Genomic DNA, 19,949 nt, shown 5'->3' on the forward strand with positions numbered 1-19,949 from the left:
ATAAGAATCAAAGTGAATCCAAGCTTTTGTTACAGTAAAATTTACAATGGTTCCACCGCAGTACTACTTTACTGCTACTAATCCATCAAGAATTACTGCCCATGGTGCATATCTCCTCCAACTCTCTTCACCAATTTCACAGCCTCTCAATCTCTCTGTCTCCAGAGACTTTGGTCATAAGCACTTCCCGATCATTTACATTCCACTTATGTAGAGTACACTTCACAGTGTCATGTGAACTCTACTTCTTTATCTTTAGCTTTTCCTATCTTTATATGGGGTCACTGTTTGTTATTAGTCTTCTCCATCCTCTGTGATCTTGCACCATTAACTCACATTCTTTTCCCACATATCTTTGTTAACTGTGTCTCTCCATCTCATTTTTGGTCTTCCTTTCCTCCTTATGGGCAATTCCATGTTCATGGTTCTTTTACATGCAGAATCTTCCTCTCTTCTCATAACATTCCCAAACCATTGTAATCGTCTCTGTTGTAGATTCTTTGATATTTCTGTAACTTTCATCATCCCTCTTATGAAGTCATTCCTTATCCTGTCTCTCCTTGTCACTCTGCACATCCAACATACTATTCTCCTTTTTGCCACTTCTATCCTTCTCTATTGTGCTTTCTTCATAGTCCATGTTTCACAACCATACATCAACTGTGGTCTGACAAGGCTCTTTTACATTTTACCTTTCAGCTTTACATTAAATCTTTTGTCACATAGTATACCTGATGTTTTCCTCCAATTGCACCAAGCTGATTGTATTCTGTGGTTCACTTCCTCCTCCATCCCTCCACAATCAGTGATGCACAACCTAAGGTACTTAAAGGATATAACTGTTTTTACTTCTTCCTGCTCTAAGTTGATGCTTCCCTCTTGGTCTCCTCCATTCATCCAGATATATTCAGTTTTTGCTCTGTTTATATTTAGGCCTCTATCCTCCAATGCACTTCACAACTCCAATTTCCTGTCTGCTTCTTCCTTACTGGAACTACATGTAGTTCCTTTCCTTTTTCTCTATATTTTTCCATGACTTTTCATAATACAAAGATGGCATCTGTTGTCCCGTTTCCTGGCATGAACCCAAACTGTTCATCACTTATAGAACGTTTCATCCCTTAGCCTTGCCTCTATTATTCTTTCATAAATTTTCATGGTATGTGTCATCAGTTTAATGCCCCGATAGTTGGCACAATCTTGGATATTCAATTTATCTTTGTAAATGGGGACTAGCAGGCTGTTTCTCCAGGCGTTAGATATTTTTTCATGCTGGTAGATCTAATTGAACAGGTCCCACAAGATGTCAATTCCTTCCTATCCATACCTAGACTGGTGTTCCATCTGGTCCCACTGCTTTACCCATCTTTATTTTACGTGGTGCCCCCCTCACCTCTCTCCAACTAATCCTGGAAACTTCTCTTTCATTTGCTATTCCATCCTTAATGATACTCCTGGGATTTTTTTCCTTTAGAAGATTTTCAAAGTACTCTCTCCATCTACTTTTAATTTCCCCTTCTTTTAATAGAACCTTACCATTTCTATCTTTAATTTGCTTAATATGTATGAGGTCTTTTGTTGCTTTGTCTCTAGCTTTGGCTATCCTGTGGATGTTTCTTTGGCCTCCGGTGTGTTGACATTCTCATACAGGTCATTGAAAGCAGCAGCTTTAGCTCTAGCAACTTGTTGTTTTACAGCTTTGTTTGCTTCTTTACATGCTCGCTTGTTTTCCTCTGTTCTACATTTATCATAGTTCTTTTAGGATTCTTTCTTTTTCTTAATCTTGTCTTGTGTGTCTTCATTCCACCACCAAGTTTCTTTATCTTTTGGTGGACCTTTGCCTGATGTTTTGCCTAAAATTTCCTCCCCATGCCTCAGGATCATTTTGCTGTTGAAACTCCCACCAATCATTTTCATCATTTTCCAACTTTTCTTTCAGAACATTCTCCTTAAAACTAGATCTCAACTCCCCATTTTCTGCCTTCTCTAGCTCCCACTACTTGATCTCAGGGTTACTTTTCCTCTTTCTCTTTGTCCCTTTTCGGATAGAAAGTCCACAACCAACAGTTTATGTTGTTTGCTAGCATTCTCTCCATATACATGTATATCCTTACTTCCTGAAGGATTGTCTCCTACAGAGCAGAAAATCAGTTTCACTCTTTCTTCCACTACTTCTATATGTTACATAATCTTTCTTCAGGAAGAATGTATTAATTAGTGCCATATCAAATGCCATTGCAAAGTCTATAATGCTTTCGCCTTCATCGTTCCTCTTCCCCATTCCTAGTCCTCCATGGATTCTTGAAATCACTCTTCTGTCTGTACCTACGTATGAGTGCATGTAAGTCTCCACCCAGTACAACTCTCATCTTTTTGGATTGATGTTAATACTTCATCCAACTCCTGCCAAAACATTTACTTCTCTTCATCGTCACATCCAACTTGTGGGGCATAAGCACTTATCATATTTAGGACTTCTTCTGATAACATTAATTTGTTCTCCAGTATCTGACTACTACTTTTAACTTTTACCACTTTTTCCTTTAGTTCATTGTCTACAATGATACCTGTTCCACTTCTACCATTCTCATGTGCTCCATTGTACAAGAGCTTACATCCTCCTCCTATTTCATTTGCCTTATTCCTTTTCCACCTTGTTTCTTGCACACACAAGTTATCAGCTCTCCTCATATTCATCATCTCTGCCACCTCTCTACTCTTTCCTGTCATACTACCCACATTTAGTGTCCAAATTCTAATCATTTGGACTTGCTTTTTTAACTGCAGTCGTCCACACTGTGGTAGCCCTTGCCTCTTTATCGGAAAGGTGAGGCGAGGCTCCTGTGTATTGCTTAATTGGGGTACACCATAGCATTCTCTCTGAATCTGGATCCAACTAAACATGGTTCTGGCATTGGGTTTTTATAGTCGGATGCTCTTCCTGTCACTAACCCTCTCTATTTACCTGGGCTTTGGACCAGCACCAAGTTGGGCTGGCTTGCCCCCCCCCCTCCAGTGGCTAGATTTGTCATGTGAACTCTACAGTTCCTGCGGGGGATGCTTGGAACGGCTCCCACCGCAGAGGGATTTTGAAGAGGGAATCTTCTAAGTGGCAGAGGATCTGTGAATAGTAATCCACTTCGCCCCTTTACTTATACCGACACCCTTCGGGGTGCTCGCGCTGAGGGTAGTAACTTCAGCATACCATGTAAGCTTTTTCTCTGGTATATTTAGGATATATTTATACTTGAAAAATGAGCTACAGGGATTTTTCACCGGGCGACACAGGTCTTCCCCCAGAAATAGATTTTTGCTTCGTCAAAATCCCTTTTATGATGACATTGATGAAGAAAACAGGAATTTGAGGATATTTCTCGTAGAAAAATACTCCAAATGGGCAAATTTTCTGCAAATAACGCGGGGAAATGTTCCAGAGAAAAATCCGCGAAGGTGTGAGTCCGCGAATCCAGAAAACGCGAATGGGGGGATGTCCACTGTATTACTCTTATAGGCTTTGCAGGCCCCTCATTACATTACTATATTGAAGGCAAAATATGTTTAGTAGAGGGCAGTATGCTAAAAATTTAGTCACATAAACTTGGGGACCGTTATAATGTTTAATGGCATGTTGCTTTTCATGACATACAGTTGTCTATAAACAAACTTGAATTTAGAGGTAAAACAAATTAATTTCTTCTTTCATTTAGAGTCAAATTAGAGTAATTTGTAGTTTTACCAGCTGTCACAGTATAATTACAAGGGTTTTTAGTTCTAGGTCAGTCTACTTCTAAAGATGAAGTTTTTGTATCCATTATCATATAGTCTTATTCTTTACCTTCAGCTTTTCCCATTTCTATAGTGTTGCTGTTTCTAGTCAACCTTCTCCATCTTCCTGTGTCCTGTACATCTTGTTCTCTTAGACCATTTTCCTTCATGTCATTCAATAATTTATTTTTCTACCTGAACCTTGGCCTTCCCCTCCCTCTTCTACCCTCCACCTCCATGTTCATAACCCTCTTACATACGTGTTCATCTTCTCTCCTCATGACATGACCAAACCATTTGAGTCTTCTTTCCTGAGCTTTTTTTGAAACCTCTAATACTTTGACTGTTCCCCTGATCAATTCATTCCTGATCTTATCTCTTTTTGTGACACAACAAAAAGCATTCCCATCTCGGCCACTTCCATTCTTCTTTCTTGTTCTTTCTTTATTGGCCAAGTCTCTGCCCCATAGAGCATGGCTGGTCTAACTACGCTTTTATAAAACTTTCCTTTAACTTTTGCACTTATCCTCCTGCCACAAAGTATCCCTGATGACTTTCTCCAATTCATCCATGCACACGGAATTCTCACTCATAACAGAACCAAGATATTTGAAGGAGCTAACCCTCTTTATGTCTTCTTGGCCCAATTTCACTGTTCCCTGCCATTCCTCTCCACCTGTCCACATATATTCTGTCTTTGTTCTGCTAATTTTTAAGCCTCTACTCTCAAGTTCCTCTTTCCATCTTCCTAGCTTGAGTTGGACACCTTCTCTTGTTAGATCAGTCAGCACAATGTCATCAGCAAACATTGCACACCAAGGCACCTCTTCTCTAACATCCGATGTTATAATGTCCATCACAATATCAAACTCATAGGGACTAAGGGCTGAACCCTGGTGGAGACCAATTTTCACCTTAAACTTCTCTGTAGTTCCAACAGTGCTTCTTACTTGCGTAGTGGCCTCTGCATACATATCTTACATTATTCTGACAAACGTTTCAGAAACTCTTTTCTCTCTCAAGCACCTTCATACTTCCTGCCTAGGTACCCTATCATATGCTTTTTTCACCAAGTCAATAAACACCAGATGTAGTCCTTTCTGTTTCTCTCTATATTTCTCTACTGTCTGCCTTAGTGCAAATATTGCATCAACTGTGCTCTTTCCTGGCATAAAACCAAATAGTTCTTCACAAATTGTGGTTTACATTCTCAATCTTCCTTCTATAATCCTCTCATATTTTCATTGTACTATGTGATATCAGTTTAATTCCTCTGTAGTTTCTACACTCCTGCACATCACCCTTTCCCTTGTAGATTGAGACCATTAGACTATTTCTCCACGTCTGGCATTCTTTTTTGGCGATATATCTTGGTCATCAAATCCCACAGGATGTGTATGCCTTCCTCTCCTAAACACTTCCACACTTCAGCTGGTATTCTATCAGGTCCCACTCCTTTCTCCTTCTTCATTTTATCCAGTGGCTTCTCAACATCTTCTCTGCTGATATCCTGGACTATTCTTTTATGAGGGATTCCATCTCTTATTATTGTTATGGGGTTTTCTCCATTTAGTAATTCTTCCAAGTACTCCTTCTTCCATCTAGCTATTATGCTTTCCTCTCTTGATAAAACTCTTCCATTTTTGTCCTTAATCTGTTTGATATGTGTTAGATAGATCCTTTGATGATTTATCTCTGCTTTTTGCTATCTTGAGTATTCTTGTTTGGCCTTCAGTTGTCTCTTAAGTTCTCATAGAGCTTGTCCATTGCAATTGCTTTTGCCTGTGCTACTGCCCTTTTAGCTTCTTTATTTGTAGTTTTCCAAGCTATCCTATTTTCCTCAAATTGATTCCTGCCATAGGCAACTCCTGCTTCCTTTTTCTTTATTTTATCTTGGGTGTTAAGTTTCCACCACCAGCTCTCCTTCTCATTTGGTGGTCCTCTACCAGATGTCTTCCCCAATAATTCTTCTGCTATTTTAAGGATCATTGCACTCTTTCCTGTCCACCAGGTGTTCACATCTTCTGCCAATCTGAAGCCCCTGAGACCCGCTTCCTTAAATCCCTCTCTAATTTCTTATTCTTCTAATTGCCACCACTTTATCTTCAGTTGGACTACCTTTTTGCCCATTCCAACTCGTCTTAACAAGAGTTCTGACACTACTAGCCTGCGTTGTCTGCTAACACACTCCTTTAATGACCTTACAATTCTTCACTTCTGTTAAATGGTTTCTTCTGTACATTAAAAAATCTATCTTCATTTGTCTTCCCCCACTACTGTATGCCACATAGTCATCGTTTGTGAAGAAGGTGTTAATTGCCATGTCAAATGCCAGTGAAAAGTCTGTTATCAGCTCTCCTTCCTCATTCATGTTTCCCATGCCATCCATGTCCTCCATGTATTCTACTAATGTTTTCCCAATTGCACCCGATGTGTCCATTCAAGTCTCCCCCCAAAACTAACCTGTCATCTATTTCTGTTGATGTCATGACTTCATCCATATCTCTCCAGAACTTATTTTTCACCTCCTCACTGCACCCAGTCTATGGTGCATTTGCACTTACTACATTCAAGATATGACCACCACAGCACAACCTTACTTTCATTATTCTCTCACTTTTCCTTTTAACGCCCACAATATTTTCTTTCATTTCTTTACTGATGACAATCCCTACACCACTTCTTCCTGTTTCATCAGCTCTGCTATATAGCAACTTATAGCCATTGCCAATGTCCTTTGCTTTATTTCCTCTCCACCTTTTTTCCTGCACACACAAAATGTCCACTCTCCTTCTCTCCATGACTCCATGACATCTGCCACTTCCCTGCTTCGACCATTCATGCTCCCAACATTCAGTGTTCAATTCTTATTGCTTGAACTTGCTTCTTTAGCCGCACCTGTCCTTGACGTGGTAGCCCTTGTCCATATATCGGGGAGGTCAGGCGAGGCCTCTGCACATCACGTGAGAGGGGAACGCCCTGACGTTCTACTGGTAACTGTTCCTGGCTGTTCATGGTTTCGGCAAAAATTTTATGGTCGGATGCCCTTTCCTGCCACCAACCTTACCATTTACCCGGGCTTGGGACCAGCATAGAGTTGTGCTGGCTTGCACCCCATATGACTGGTTTCCATTATCATATATACTACCATTATCATATGGTATATTATAGAATACAAAAATTGTAAATTCTCTGACATTTAACAAAAAAGTTAAGGTTAAATTCTAAATGATCTTAACCAACTAATCCTTTGACAGTGTATCAACCAATTTTTGTGCTCTTATTTCACATACTATATAAAAAATGCAAGTAATCAAGAGAGTGTGGTAAGAAAAACAAAACAAGAAAAATATATTTTTTTTAAATTCCTTGTGCTGACTATCTCATCTCCAATCTAGATGAATTCTGCAGATTCCCACTCTCCATTCCCTGCAGAGTTTTATGAAGCTATTTGTCACCATGCAACACAAGATCTTGTCAGACTTTTTCTGTATTTACTATACAGTGCATATATACTCCAAACACATCTATAGAGTCAACCAATATTTTGTACAGTCTTTAACATTATCCCAGCTAAAACAACACTGTTTTTCAAAACTAGTCTTCTATTTGATCATGTAAGATAATTTCTGATCATAAAGAGAGGGAAACTTGCAAATTAAATTATTATATAGCCAAGGCTGGATATATTTGTACTATTGTTTTTCAGAAAGGCTGGAAGAAAAGGGTATCATTTTAATCAGTTAATCTTTTGGAGTGAATATTACAGAGGGAAAGTTGCAAATTAAATTATCATATAGCCAAGGCTGGATATATTTATACTGTATTCTAGAAAGGCTGGAAGAATTTTGAAATCCTAACCCATGCTTCTCTTTGTCCTTACAGTGTGCCAAAGATGTTGCTGGATTTGCCATCATGTTCTTCATTGTATTCTTTGCCTTTGCCCAGTTAGGGTATCTACTCTTTGGAACACAGGTATGTATAGATTATTCTTCACTTTAGACATGTGTTAGAACCAGCAGACTTACAACACTGCTTACAAAACTGACTGAGTCAACATAAACCTGTGTGTTAACCATTGTTGGTTAGGAAAGTTTTATGTATATATTATATGTTTAGAAGACAGGTGTTTATGATAATTCTGAAATGCATAACAGGGTTTACTAGATAGAAGCTGTCATTGTAAGAAAGATCTGAATAGCATATATATGAATATCTTGTATTGAAGAGTAAGAAGGTACTATTTACCATGCTTGCTGTATCTTTAATGTGAATATAGACTGTAATGAAAGTAAACACTTGGTGACAGATTCCAAGCTTTATTCAACACATTACCAAACTACCACATCTGTAACAGAAAAACAGACAATAACTATCAATATTCATGCACACATGAACACAAGCACATAAGTTATGACAATCATGCTACAAAACATTAACATTAGAAAACAACATAAAGAAATAGTTTGATATCTAGGACCTACCACAAATAATAATACTACATTCTCCCCTCCTAGAAAATTTCACTGTTAAACTAAACAAATGTATTGGTTTAATCCCATCCGTAGCGATCAGGAGGTCTTGACACACGAGTGGATCTTCTTAGCTCAGTGGGCTCACTGGGCACATGAGAATCACGGCTATCATTAGTTTGTGAACTGTCATGAGTTTGTGCATCCTGCACTTCAGGTGTAACATGAGTTTGTGCATCCTGCACTCCAGGTGTATTTGGGGACTCCATCTCTCTTAACGATTCAACCTGGTGTACAGGAATCATTGCACCCTCAGGACTTGGAGCTAAGTCACGAGTAGACACAGTTGATTCTCTTCCGTCTGGATATTTGACATTTGCATACATTGGGTTTGCATTCATGAGTTGAACCTGATCAGTTAACGGTTCATGTTTGCTAGACCTAACATGTCGTCGCAATAGTACGGGTCCAGGAGTCAAAAGCCATGATGGTAATGTATTTCCAAGACTAGAGCGTCGCTGAAACCTAAAGAAACGTTCATGAGGGGTTTCATTGGTTGCTGTACATAAGAGCGACCTAACTGAATGCAAAACCTCAGGAAGTACTATCTCCCAGTGTTGAGTCTTCAAGTTACGAGTTTCAAGTATTAAAAGAATAGATTTCCAAATAATACCATTGTATCTCTCAACCTGGCCGTTCCCATCGGATGATAAGGTGTTGTTTTGCTTGTTGCAACCCCTTTCTGAGAAAGGTACATTTTCAGTTCCTGGGACATGAAAGAAGGACCTTGATCTGAATGAATAAAACTAGGCATTCCACAAAGGCTAAAGATAGATTCAAGACATTTGATCACTGTTTTAGAATGCATGTTTGGACAGGGAAACACAAAGGGGAAACGTGAATACTCGTCAATAACCGTAAGAATGTACTTGTTGTTCGTGGTAGAGGGCAGAGGCCCCTTGAAATCAATACTAAGACGTTCCATTGGCTGGGTGGCCTTTATGAGGACTCCTTTTCCTGGATGATGGAATTGCGGTTTTTGTCGTGCACAGATTTTACAGGAAGCACACACTCTTTTCACGTCATCTGTTGAAAAGGGGAGGTTTTTAGATCGCACAAAGTGCAAAAGACGAGTGACCCCAGGATGGCAGAGGTTCTCGTGGATGTCAGTGAGATTCGACATTAAAGAAATAGAACAACAATAGGCACGAGTCAGGGTGTCCGGTGCAATATTCTGTTTCCCAGGACGATACTGTATGGTATAGCTGTACGATGCCAGCTCCAACCTCCACTCTTGTATCTTGTTATTCTTTATTTTAGTTCTCTTCCTGCTGTCTAACATGAACATCACGGATCGCTGATCAGTAATCAGAGTAAAATGTCGTCTTGCTAAGAAATGGCTCCACTTGCGAACAGCTTCAATAATAGCGGTAGCCTCCTTTTCCACTGCTGGATAATGCAACTCACTACCCTGGAGCGTTCTTGACATGAAAGCTACCGGCCGGTCACCCTGGTTTAAGACTGCTGAAACAGCAACTTCCGAAGCATCACACTCCACAACAAAGGGAAGGCTCTCATCCACAGACCGTAGTGAAACATCCATAAGTTGTTTTTTTAAGGAGTTAAAAGCAGCTAGTGCTGGCTCACTCAGTGGAAAAGTTTTTGTGTTCACTAAGGGATGAATCATATCAGAAAAACGAGGGATCCATTTGGCATAATATGCAAACAACCCTTGAGCTCTTCGCAGAGACCCCATATTTGTGGGAGGCGGTAATTCTTGAAGGGGACGTAATCTGTCAGGGTCAGGCTTTATCACATTATTACCGACACAATACCCTAGAACATTGATTGTAGGAACAGACACAACCGATTTCACTTCATTTAGGGTGATCTTCCGTTTCTGAACCACATCCAAGAACTTTGAACGTTTTCATCATGTTCAGCCTGAGTTAATCCACCTACAGTAATATTATCTAGATATGGAAAAGTATCTTTGAGGTTCTCATCTTCAACTAGTTTATCCATAGCTCTTTGGAAAGCAGCTACACCATTCGTGACACCAAATGGAATCCTACAAAACTGAAACAATTTCCCTGCACCCTCAAAAGCAGTGTACTTCCTCTCACTCTCTTTAATGCTGATTTGGTGATATGCACTCTTTAAGTCAAATGTGGTGGAGAACACCTTATATTTTGCAAGGTCATGCACCATATCCTCTATCCTTGGGAGGGGGTATGCATCTAGTTCTGTGTATTGGTTAATGGTCTGGGAATAATCAATGCAAAGTCTCTTTTTGTGCCTGCCAAGTGAATCTTTGACTACTACAACCTGTGCTTTTTTCCAAGGGGATATACTTGGCTCAATGATACCTTCAGATAGTAAATGTGATATCTGGTCTTTTACAAACAGCTGGTCATCCTGGCTATAGCGTCTAGATTTAACTGCAATGGGTTTACACTGTTGAGGCAAGTTTGGAAACAATGACGGTTCATCGATATCAGCTGTTGCTAATACACAGACAGGTTTGGCTCCAGTTATCTTTAAACTTGGTTTATTCCCTCCATATTGAAAAGTTACGCTCTGGTGTTGCTTTTTGAAAGTCATAACCTAAGATAACATCACAACATAAATCCTTCAGGACCCCGAGCTGGATACAAGGATATCTCTGATCAAGGTGCACTAAGTCTGCTGTAACAAACCCAGGGGGGGGAACTAGCATTTAAAGATTTTGATGCCATTGAGACTGCTGTACCTACAGGAACTATTGTCAAATTTAGTTTCTGTGCTACTTCCTCACGTATAAAACTATCTGAACTACAAGAATCAATTAGTGCCTTCAATGAATGGCCATTTACAGTAATGTTTGTAGCTGCATGTGAAAGATTCTTTGGATACGTGGCAGCTATTGTAAGCAAAGTGGGATTATACAATGCAGCAGTAGTACTACCTGAAGCCATTGATTTACAGACTTTTGCAAAATGACCTGTTTTACCACATTTGTTACATTTAACAGTACGTGCAGGACAACTCACTCTACCTGTACTGTGGAGTGCATTACCACAAAAATAGCATTTCCTCTTAGATAAGTAAGCAGCAGCAACAGCTGAATCTCCAGGTGAACTTCTTTCTGCTTCTTCTTTTGTTGGCTGCTGCTGCTGGTCACCTCTGGGCTGTGCCTGCCACTCTGGAACTAAAGCAGCAGTATGAGGAATGGGTGGAGATGCATACGCGTCGGCACTACGCTGGGCAAGATCCAACGTACGAGCTTGACTGTGTGCAGCCTCCAGGTTCAGTGACTTATTTTCTAGTAGGCGCTGACGAATAAATGCTGAGGCAATACCATTGATAAATGCATCACGTACTAGCTCCTGCCGATATTGCTCAGCTGTGACTGCCTGGAAGTTACAATCCTTGCTTAGCTTATGTAGCTCCCTCAGAAATTCATCAAGGGATTCTCCTGACTGCTGTCGTCGTGTCGCCAAAACATGCCTAGCAAAAACTTCATTCGGCAACTTGACATAAGCACTCTCCAGTTTGGCGATTGCACTCTCAAAAGTACTACAGTCTTCAATGAGTTCATACACACTCGGGGACACACAATTCACTAATGCCCTCAACTTGTCTGGTGCAGCATCTCCACTTTCTTCTATGAAGTTGGTGAATGTTTTATGCCAGTGCTTCCACTCTTTGGCTGCAGTGGGCGAGCTGGGATCTGTGTCCAGTCTGGACGGCTTCAGCAGCTTGGCCATGATAGGTAGTGTGTTGAATAAATTGTAATGAAAGTAAACACTTGGTGACAGATTCCAAGCTTTATTCAACACATTACCAAACTACCACATCTGTAACAGAAAAACAGACAATAACTATCAATATTCATGCACACATGAACACAAGCACATAAGTTATGACAATCATGCTACAAAACATTAACATTAGAAAACAACATAAAGAAATAGTTTGATATCTAGGACCTACCACAAATAATAATACTACATAGACCTTGTATAACAAAGAAGAATTTCACTTGTATGAATTACACTTCTATAAACCATTTTTAGAATTCCATTGACTTTCATCGCTGCTGCATGCTGTGATGAAGATGGATTGAGAGTCCCATATCTTATGCTTACCTCTGTATCATCAATAAATATTCAGTTTTAGGGTTTCAAATGAAAATTTTAACAATTTATGTTAGTCACTTGACTTCACTATGATTTAACTGCATGTAAACATATTTAAGAGATCATTTTTGTAATATCACTGTTTAGGATATTGAAAGTAGACACCTGATGGTCATACACTGACTAACAGTAGCACAGCATATATTCTGTGAAGAATATCAAGTACAGTAGCAGGTGTTGCAGCATTTACCGTAAATGGTCAGAAAGTCTCCGAAAACAGTTTGAGTTGCACTCACATCTAAGCTCAAAAGTAAATGTTGTGCACAGACTTGACATTCTAAGTGAACACAATGTTGTAAGGGCCTTGGGATTTTAAAGGATCTGCCAACAGTAAAACTATAACATCATAAAAACGTCATAAAAACTATTTGATAGTTTGCAATATAATATTGTATGTTCATTTAAGGTTGAAGACTTCAGCAGTTTCCTGAATGCTGTCTTTACACTGCTCAGAACGATTCTTGGAGATTTCAATTTCCATGACATTGAGGAAGCCAATAGGATTCTGGGTCCTCTCTTCTTCCTTTCATATGTGTTCTTCGTCTTCTTTGTCCTGTTGGTAAGAAAATACAGTACATTACCTTGATTTTTATATTTATCATGAGCTGTAGGTATTTGTAGTGGAGCAGTTTTTTTTTTTATCAAAGAATGATATATCTGAACATTTTGAAAGCAACGTTTCAGTTTAATGTTGTAGGGAAAGTTAACTTATACCTGTTTTTCTCTCCAGAACATGTTCTTGGCCATCATCAACGATACCTATTCAGAAGTCAAGGCAGAGATTGCTCATCAGCGCAATGAGTTCGAAATTGCAGATTACTTCAAACGAGGCTATAACAATATGATGGGCAAACTAGGAAGACGAGACAAGCTGATTGACATCCAGAATGCTCTTAAGCTCTCAGACTCTAATTCTGATGGGTTGTTGACGTTTGATGAAGTTAGAGCAAACCTTAAAAAGTAAATTTATTTATTGGAATCTCAGTCTAAACTTAGAAAGAATCTGATTAAAAGGTCTTTAAACTGTAGTTTTTATTAAGCCCACAATATTCTGTAATAGAATAAGTTTATACCTAGCAAAAATCATGTTTTCCTTTGTCTATTTTCAACGAAAATGTGTGCGTGAGACCTAATTATTTGTCTTAGTTGTTGTTTTCTAAGCCTGAATGATGTACTTACATTCCAGATGTAACTTCTCCGATATGGAAATTGAGATGTTCTTTGCAAAGTATGACACAGATGGTACTAGACTGCTTGATGCTGATGAGGTTAAGAGGATGCTGACTGACCTTGAAGGACAACAAACTGACCTAGACAGTAAGTCATTAGAAATTAAGCATTTGAGTCCCATGTAGACTTCATAAATGGGACTGTTTGGATTTTAGTTTAACCAATAACAAAATTAAAATTTTATGTTTGAAGGGTTTACTGGTACAGCATATCTTACTATTGCAGGACTATCATAATCAAACATATCTGTGTCATGTTCATAAGGTACTTTTACAAAATTTAATGGTAACAATGTGCTGAACATTTTCAGGTTTTGAATATAATATTAAATTGTTTTTTCTTATTTTTATTATCTGTATTATGTGGATTTTAATCTTTAATCTATTTTCATTTTGTTCTCATTGGGATGTCATGTTCATGTGATATTTTTAAAATTTAAAGTGCAATGTTATTCCATATTTCTAATTGTTTCTGTAATGTGTTTACTTTTTTATTTTGTGATGAAAAAAGTGCGCTAGAAGCTTACATCCAGTGCTATCAGAATCTTAAAATATTGTACCAGCTTTAGCCCCATCCATTTGTGAGCACTAAGACAATGATGGCTAAGAAAATATTTTGATAAAACACAGCTGGGCAGTTTTACTGCATACAGTAGTTGTTTTGTTTTAGTTGGCTGGTATTTCAACTTCAGGAAACCTTTGTCAGGTATTAGAGTCAATGAACATGAAAAAAATTTAATAAATTAATTTTAAGAATCACAATAATCATTGCACTGTATCAGATACCGTAAATCACAGAACTTCCAAGCATTGAGATAGTCAGATGTACATAGTACACCAGCCAAAACAAAGCCTTTAGCTTGTGAAATTTTGTGCAGCCTTATTTTTATTTTTTTCAAAATCTTGGGTTGTGTTCTCAAGGTCAGCGCATTTTTTGTCACTAGGAAATATGGTAATACATATACTATTAATTATAGTAGTGACATCAAATTAGATCATACTTGATGCGTGTTTTCTTAACTGGAAGTTTTAGGCCTTTTGTCACTGTGACACACTACTAAGTAAGGGGTTCGGAGCCAGTAGAACGCTGTTTTTCAGCCATAATTTTTTTTCAAAGCATCGGATAAAGATGAAAGTTGGTAAGTATATATTTTATAACCCTTCTTAATTTTTCCAAGTATTATTTAGTACCTAAGTTCAAGTTTTGAAATTTATAGAGTAAATTGAAGTTGCCGATGCTGGAACTGAGAAAATCCTAGAAAAGGATTCTAAAACCATTCATGACATAAGCGTAATATGACATCATGAGGCTCCGCCCAAACACCAGGTAGGCAGTAAGTCACTAACAGTAACAGGTGAATGGATATGCTTACACAACCTACTATGCATATCATAAGTTTTAAACCAACTTATGGATTTCCATGCCACTAAAGCACTGAGCATTTCAAACTTCATCCTAATTTTCAAAAGCACTGTGTATTGCCATGTGTGTTTCATCAACTTTTCTACTTTAAGAAAATGATGTTAAAGCAAAAGTGGTAATGTGTGTCAGTGGTGTTGGTATAGTGTATCCCCCACAATACCTTGTCAAATGGTTACCTATCCTGGGCAATAAAATTTTTTTTTAAAGCAGATTAATATATTGTTTGATATCTAAATTTTTAAAATAATTATGTTTTAATGTATGGGTAGGGGGGTAGCTGTGCATCACAAATACATCATAATGCACCACTTGTTCAAAACGGTCTGAGTGAGGCAAGAAGTTGGTTTAAGGAGATGGCATAAAAAATTAATATGCAACACCCCAGACTTGGGAAACTATGATTTTTCACTACCTTCCACGAGAAGTTGAAAATTACTATATATTTACAACCCCTTGTGGGGCCTCTTGTATAAGGTAATTGTAAATTTTACCAAGTTATGCATGTTTTTTCAAATAGATTTATTTTATTTTGTAAAATTATAATTACAGCTCTCACAATATCAAATCAGATAAATAAATTCAGTAACAAATTCTAAGCATATTTGTTGCAAAATATTTACATAAATTTAACGAGAATGAAGATGCAGAAACTTTTTGGGATTTATACATGCTTTTTCTAATATTTCTTTGCACTTTTCTTTGCAAAATTACATATGTAACTGACATACTATCTTAAAAGATCAGAACTAAAACCAACAGCAACCCCTTGGTATATTTATGAGCAAATTTATAAAAAGATGTCATGTGAAACAGAGAAGCAGTACACCCTCCCTTGAAGTCTAGACCACAGCTAAGCTCTCAGCTGCCCCGTCTTTCATCATAGCTAGTCTAAAAGTTGCCATTAGTGAATTTATGGGCTATAGAAGTAATGGCATCTCTTTCCCACTCAATTCCGCCTAAATCGATGGTGCATAGTATTATTACTCAACATCACTCACTCCATCGTCCACCCAAAGCCTGTTATTGCTACTCATGAGCATGTCCATCCACTAAGGGTTAATTAAGCACACCTGTCAATTTAGTGAACTACTATAAATTAGGACAATGTTAGAAACACTCAGTGCATCAGCAACATGGAAATCCATATGTCGGTTTAAAAGTTGTTTTTGAAAAACACAAACACTTTCATGGCCTCTGGAATGCATAGTTTCAACAAATTTTAGAATGGCCAGCAGGATATGGAATTGTCCCCATGGTTGCAAGACTACATTTGTGCTATGGCTGGCCACATAGTGTACAAGGAAGACTCGTGCCAAGAGCGAGAAAACCTGTTAATAGATAATTATTTCTATAGTGGGTAATAGTTACTTGGCAATACTCATGTCTTGCTGCAGAAAATAGAAGACTATAGTGTCGAAACCTGATTTAAACCAACCAGATTGTCTTTTTGTATTCCTGCCCTGAGTAGATGTAGATTGTCTTTTTGTATTCCTGCCCTGAGTAGATGTAGATATAACAAATTAGCTATAGACTGGCTTATTATATGGATGAATTACATACTACATTGAATTATTTGTAAAGTAGAAATAATACAAATATCAAGAAAAGGGAAGAATTCCAAGCTAACAACTTAGTCCCAACAGCTGCTGTGGAAGTTGGATGAAACCTCTACAAGCATACTTAATATAACTTAAGTATGATAAAAAACCAAATTGGGGTACTCAACTTCGAAGCAGCAGAAGATTGGGCACTCATGGTTGTTTATTAATTGCGAAAACACAATTGCAAATTCACAACGAATTCTTGCTTGTGAAGCGCACGGCTCTATAAACAGGAATGCAAGATGGCGCGTGGGTAGTAGTAGAGGTGGCGAGCAGGGACGAGTAGTGGGATTTCGTTGTAACGGCTCCCACCAAAGAGAGGGATTTTGAAGGGAATCTTCTAAATGGCAGAAGTGCTGTGGTTTGTGGTAACACAGCGCCCCTATACTATACCGACATCCTTTGGGTGATCGCGCTGGGGGTAGTAACCTCAGCATAACTATGTTAGCTTTTTCTCTGGTATATAATAGAGTTATTTATACTGGGAAAAATGAATAACAGGGATTTTTCATCAGCCGACACAGGTCGACACCAGAAATAATAGTGGTCGTGGAAGGCTTGTTGCAGGTGCTCTATTTCTTCCACCATGCTGGTGCTTATGAAGGTGTCTCAACATACCAGACCTACATAGACGGTTTCTCAATGGTGGTAAATATCCGACGGTCTACAGCACCATGTCAAAGTTTTGCAAAAAGTACTCCGAGGGGAGAACCCATCGCTGCATAATAATAAGAATAATAATAATAATAAAATTATTGAGAAAGATATCGCTGAAGCGTAGGATGCTTAGTAATATCAGTTAATGAATATGTCATCAGCAAGTGGGCAGGGCCACAGTCAGTGAAGAGGAGTTTTCCTCACATGTAAACTTCCCTTCACTATTGCCTTACCTGCTATAATAATAATAATTGAAAAAATTAGGTAGGGATATAAGATATTCACTTACTAACTTTCACCTTTATCCGATGCTTTGATAAAAAACAAAAGTTATTGCCGAAAAACAGCGTTCCATCGACTCTGAATCCCTTAGTAAAACATTTTTTAAATTATTTTGATTAGTAAAACATTTTCTAAATTATTTTGAATTGATTGTACTAATTCTCCATTTATACATCATTCTTTGTCCTAGCAGTCAATAACAGTAAGTTACCATTTTATTAATATATAAATTTTTGTAGAATAATAATGCAGATGCTGTTTTTTTTCTTTGGACTTACAAGGCTTATTTTTGTAGATTAGAGCATGTTTCATCATTTTATTGTGCCAGTGCTTTGGTTTGTATAAATTTTTGTAGTAGAGAAGTAGTAAGTAATTTTCTGCAGTAGAGTAGAAGCAAATGGTGTTATATTTTTTATACTTATTCTTTACCTATCGGTGTACTGTACTGTATTGCTTGTTTTGAGAGTTATTTTGTGAGACAAGGTATTATTTTTTGAAGCCTACATACAGTTTTTATATTGATGTTTGAATGACAATATTATGTTATTTTTCTCTGTTATGTGCGATGGATATTTTCATATTGGAATATAGATGTGTGCTAATTTTCAAGTAGGTACTCTACTTCTTTTGCATCTTGATAAAGATATATAGTACTGTAATTACTGACATAATGTACATTCATAAAGGGAAAGAAGCATGCCAACAAACTTTGCCTAAGATGATGAAGAGCCATTTATTCACATCCCTTAACTAGTTGTTGCCAGATTGTTTTACATTATATTGCATTGTGAAATTTTAAATGACAGTAATTTTGATATTCTTTTACATCATTTTAATATTAAACACAAACTCAGAACTGCAGCTTACTCATCAGTTGATTGAATAGAAAGCCACATTTGTTTGGATTAACTTTCCTTGCGCTTTCTACCAGTAAATCAATGGAAGGAAGAGATTGCAGTACATTATTCGTAGTGCAGTAATATAATGTGGGAAGCCAGGGCTCTGCCATTTTACCAAAAACATTACTAGCACTATACGTATATAATCTAAACCCATGTTTTGTTATGCTACAGATATCAACAGGGGGCTTACAATAGACTACTAGAATATGGAATATTTATTGGTTTTGCATGTCTCCAGATGGCCAGAGGTTAAATGTGATTGATTGCACAATATTCTTTCTTAAGTGATTCAGAACTGAACTTACGCATTTTGCTGTTTACATAGAATAATATAAAGTATTTTAATATTATCTGTTTTCTTAGGGAATATAGGCAGTCCCCTGGTTACGACGGATTCGGCTTGCGACGTTCCGAGGTTAAGGCGCTTTTCAATTATATTCGTCAGAAATTATTTCTAGGGTTACGACACATGTTCCAGGGTTGTGACGCCTACAACGCTGATCTGGCAGAAGAAATCTGACACCAAAAATGCAAAATAATCAATATTTGAAGTTTTTTTTTGATGAAAAATGCAATAAGAATGCAGTTTACATAGTTTTGAATGCACCCGAATAATTAAAAGTAAGGTTTTCTTAGGATTTTTTATGATGTTCCGGCTTATGCCGATTTTCGGGTTACAACGCGTCTCAAGAATGGAACCCCCGTCGTAACCTGGGGACTGCCTGTATATCTTTTCACCCATTACAGGCAGTCCCTGGTTATCGGCGATCCTGTTGTATGGGGCTTGTCTAGCACCATGAAATAGGCGATTTATGGCGCCATAACGGGACTAGTTCAGGTTATCGGCACCATGAGGCACTTTATGGCACCATAAGGGTTCCTATGGCACACCATAAGGGTGCTTATGGCATTGATAACTGGTTATCGGTGCCATAAGCACCATTATGGTGCCATAAATCATGAAGCTTGGTTAATGGCGGTTTTTGTTTATCGGCACACCCCCGGGATCGGAAACCCCACTGATAACCAGGAACTGCCTGTACTGTGTGAGTTGCCATTTTAGTATATTTTCACTTTTTATTGTAGTTGTCCAGTGTTGATTTACTATTTGGATAAATTGGCATCATAACAAATAAAACATTGATGCTGGAATTGTGTGTTCAGTTGTCAATAATTCCAATGTGAATGCAGGAAATCTGGATGAAGATTTTATGCATGGAACATTAATTCAATCGATATATAGTAAAAACAAAATTTAAATCTTCTGAAGAAAATATTTAGAAAGGTGTGAAAGTTATTGGGGAATAGTATTTTTTCATATTCAAACATAATAGATACCAGTATATTTTTTTTCATACGTATTCAAACATTATAGATACTACCAGTATTTTTTCCTACTCATCTGAAATGACAGTGAAAGGGTGACTACCTCATAAA

At 37.9% G+C, this 19,949-nt stretch overlaps 1 protein-coding gene across 2 annotated transcripts in view; it reads left to right on the forward strand.

Annotated features, from left to right (window-relative positions):
* LOC135221999 (polycystin-2-like) overlaps positions 1-19,949 on the forward strand; it is a gene marked incomplete at its 3' end in the record, with an annotated part of 122,946 nt that overhangs the window by 91,438 nt on the left and 11,559 nt on the right. For both annotated transcript variants that reach the window (XM_064260107.1, XM_064260108.1), the window contains 4 exon segments: positions 7,651-7,740; positions 12,825-12,977; positions 13,149-13,378; positions 13,605-13,735. In XM_064260107.1, coding sequence (XP_064116177.1) covers positions 7,651-7,740; positions 12,825-12,977; positions 13,149-13,378; positions 13,605-13,735 — 604 coding nt within the window.

This window comes from Macrobrachium nipponense, chromosome 3 (genome assembly GCF_015104395.2).
Source record: "Macrobrachium nipponense isolate FS-2020 chromosome 3, ASM1510439v2, whole genome shotgun sequence".
NCBI classification, from domain to species: domain Eukaryota; kingdom Metazoa; phylum Arthropoda; class Malacostraca; order Decapoda; family Palaemonidae; genus Macrobrachium; species Macrobrachium nipponense.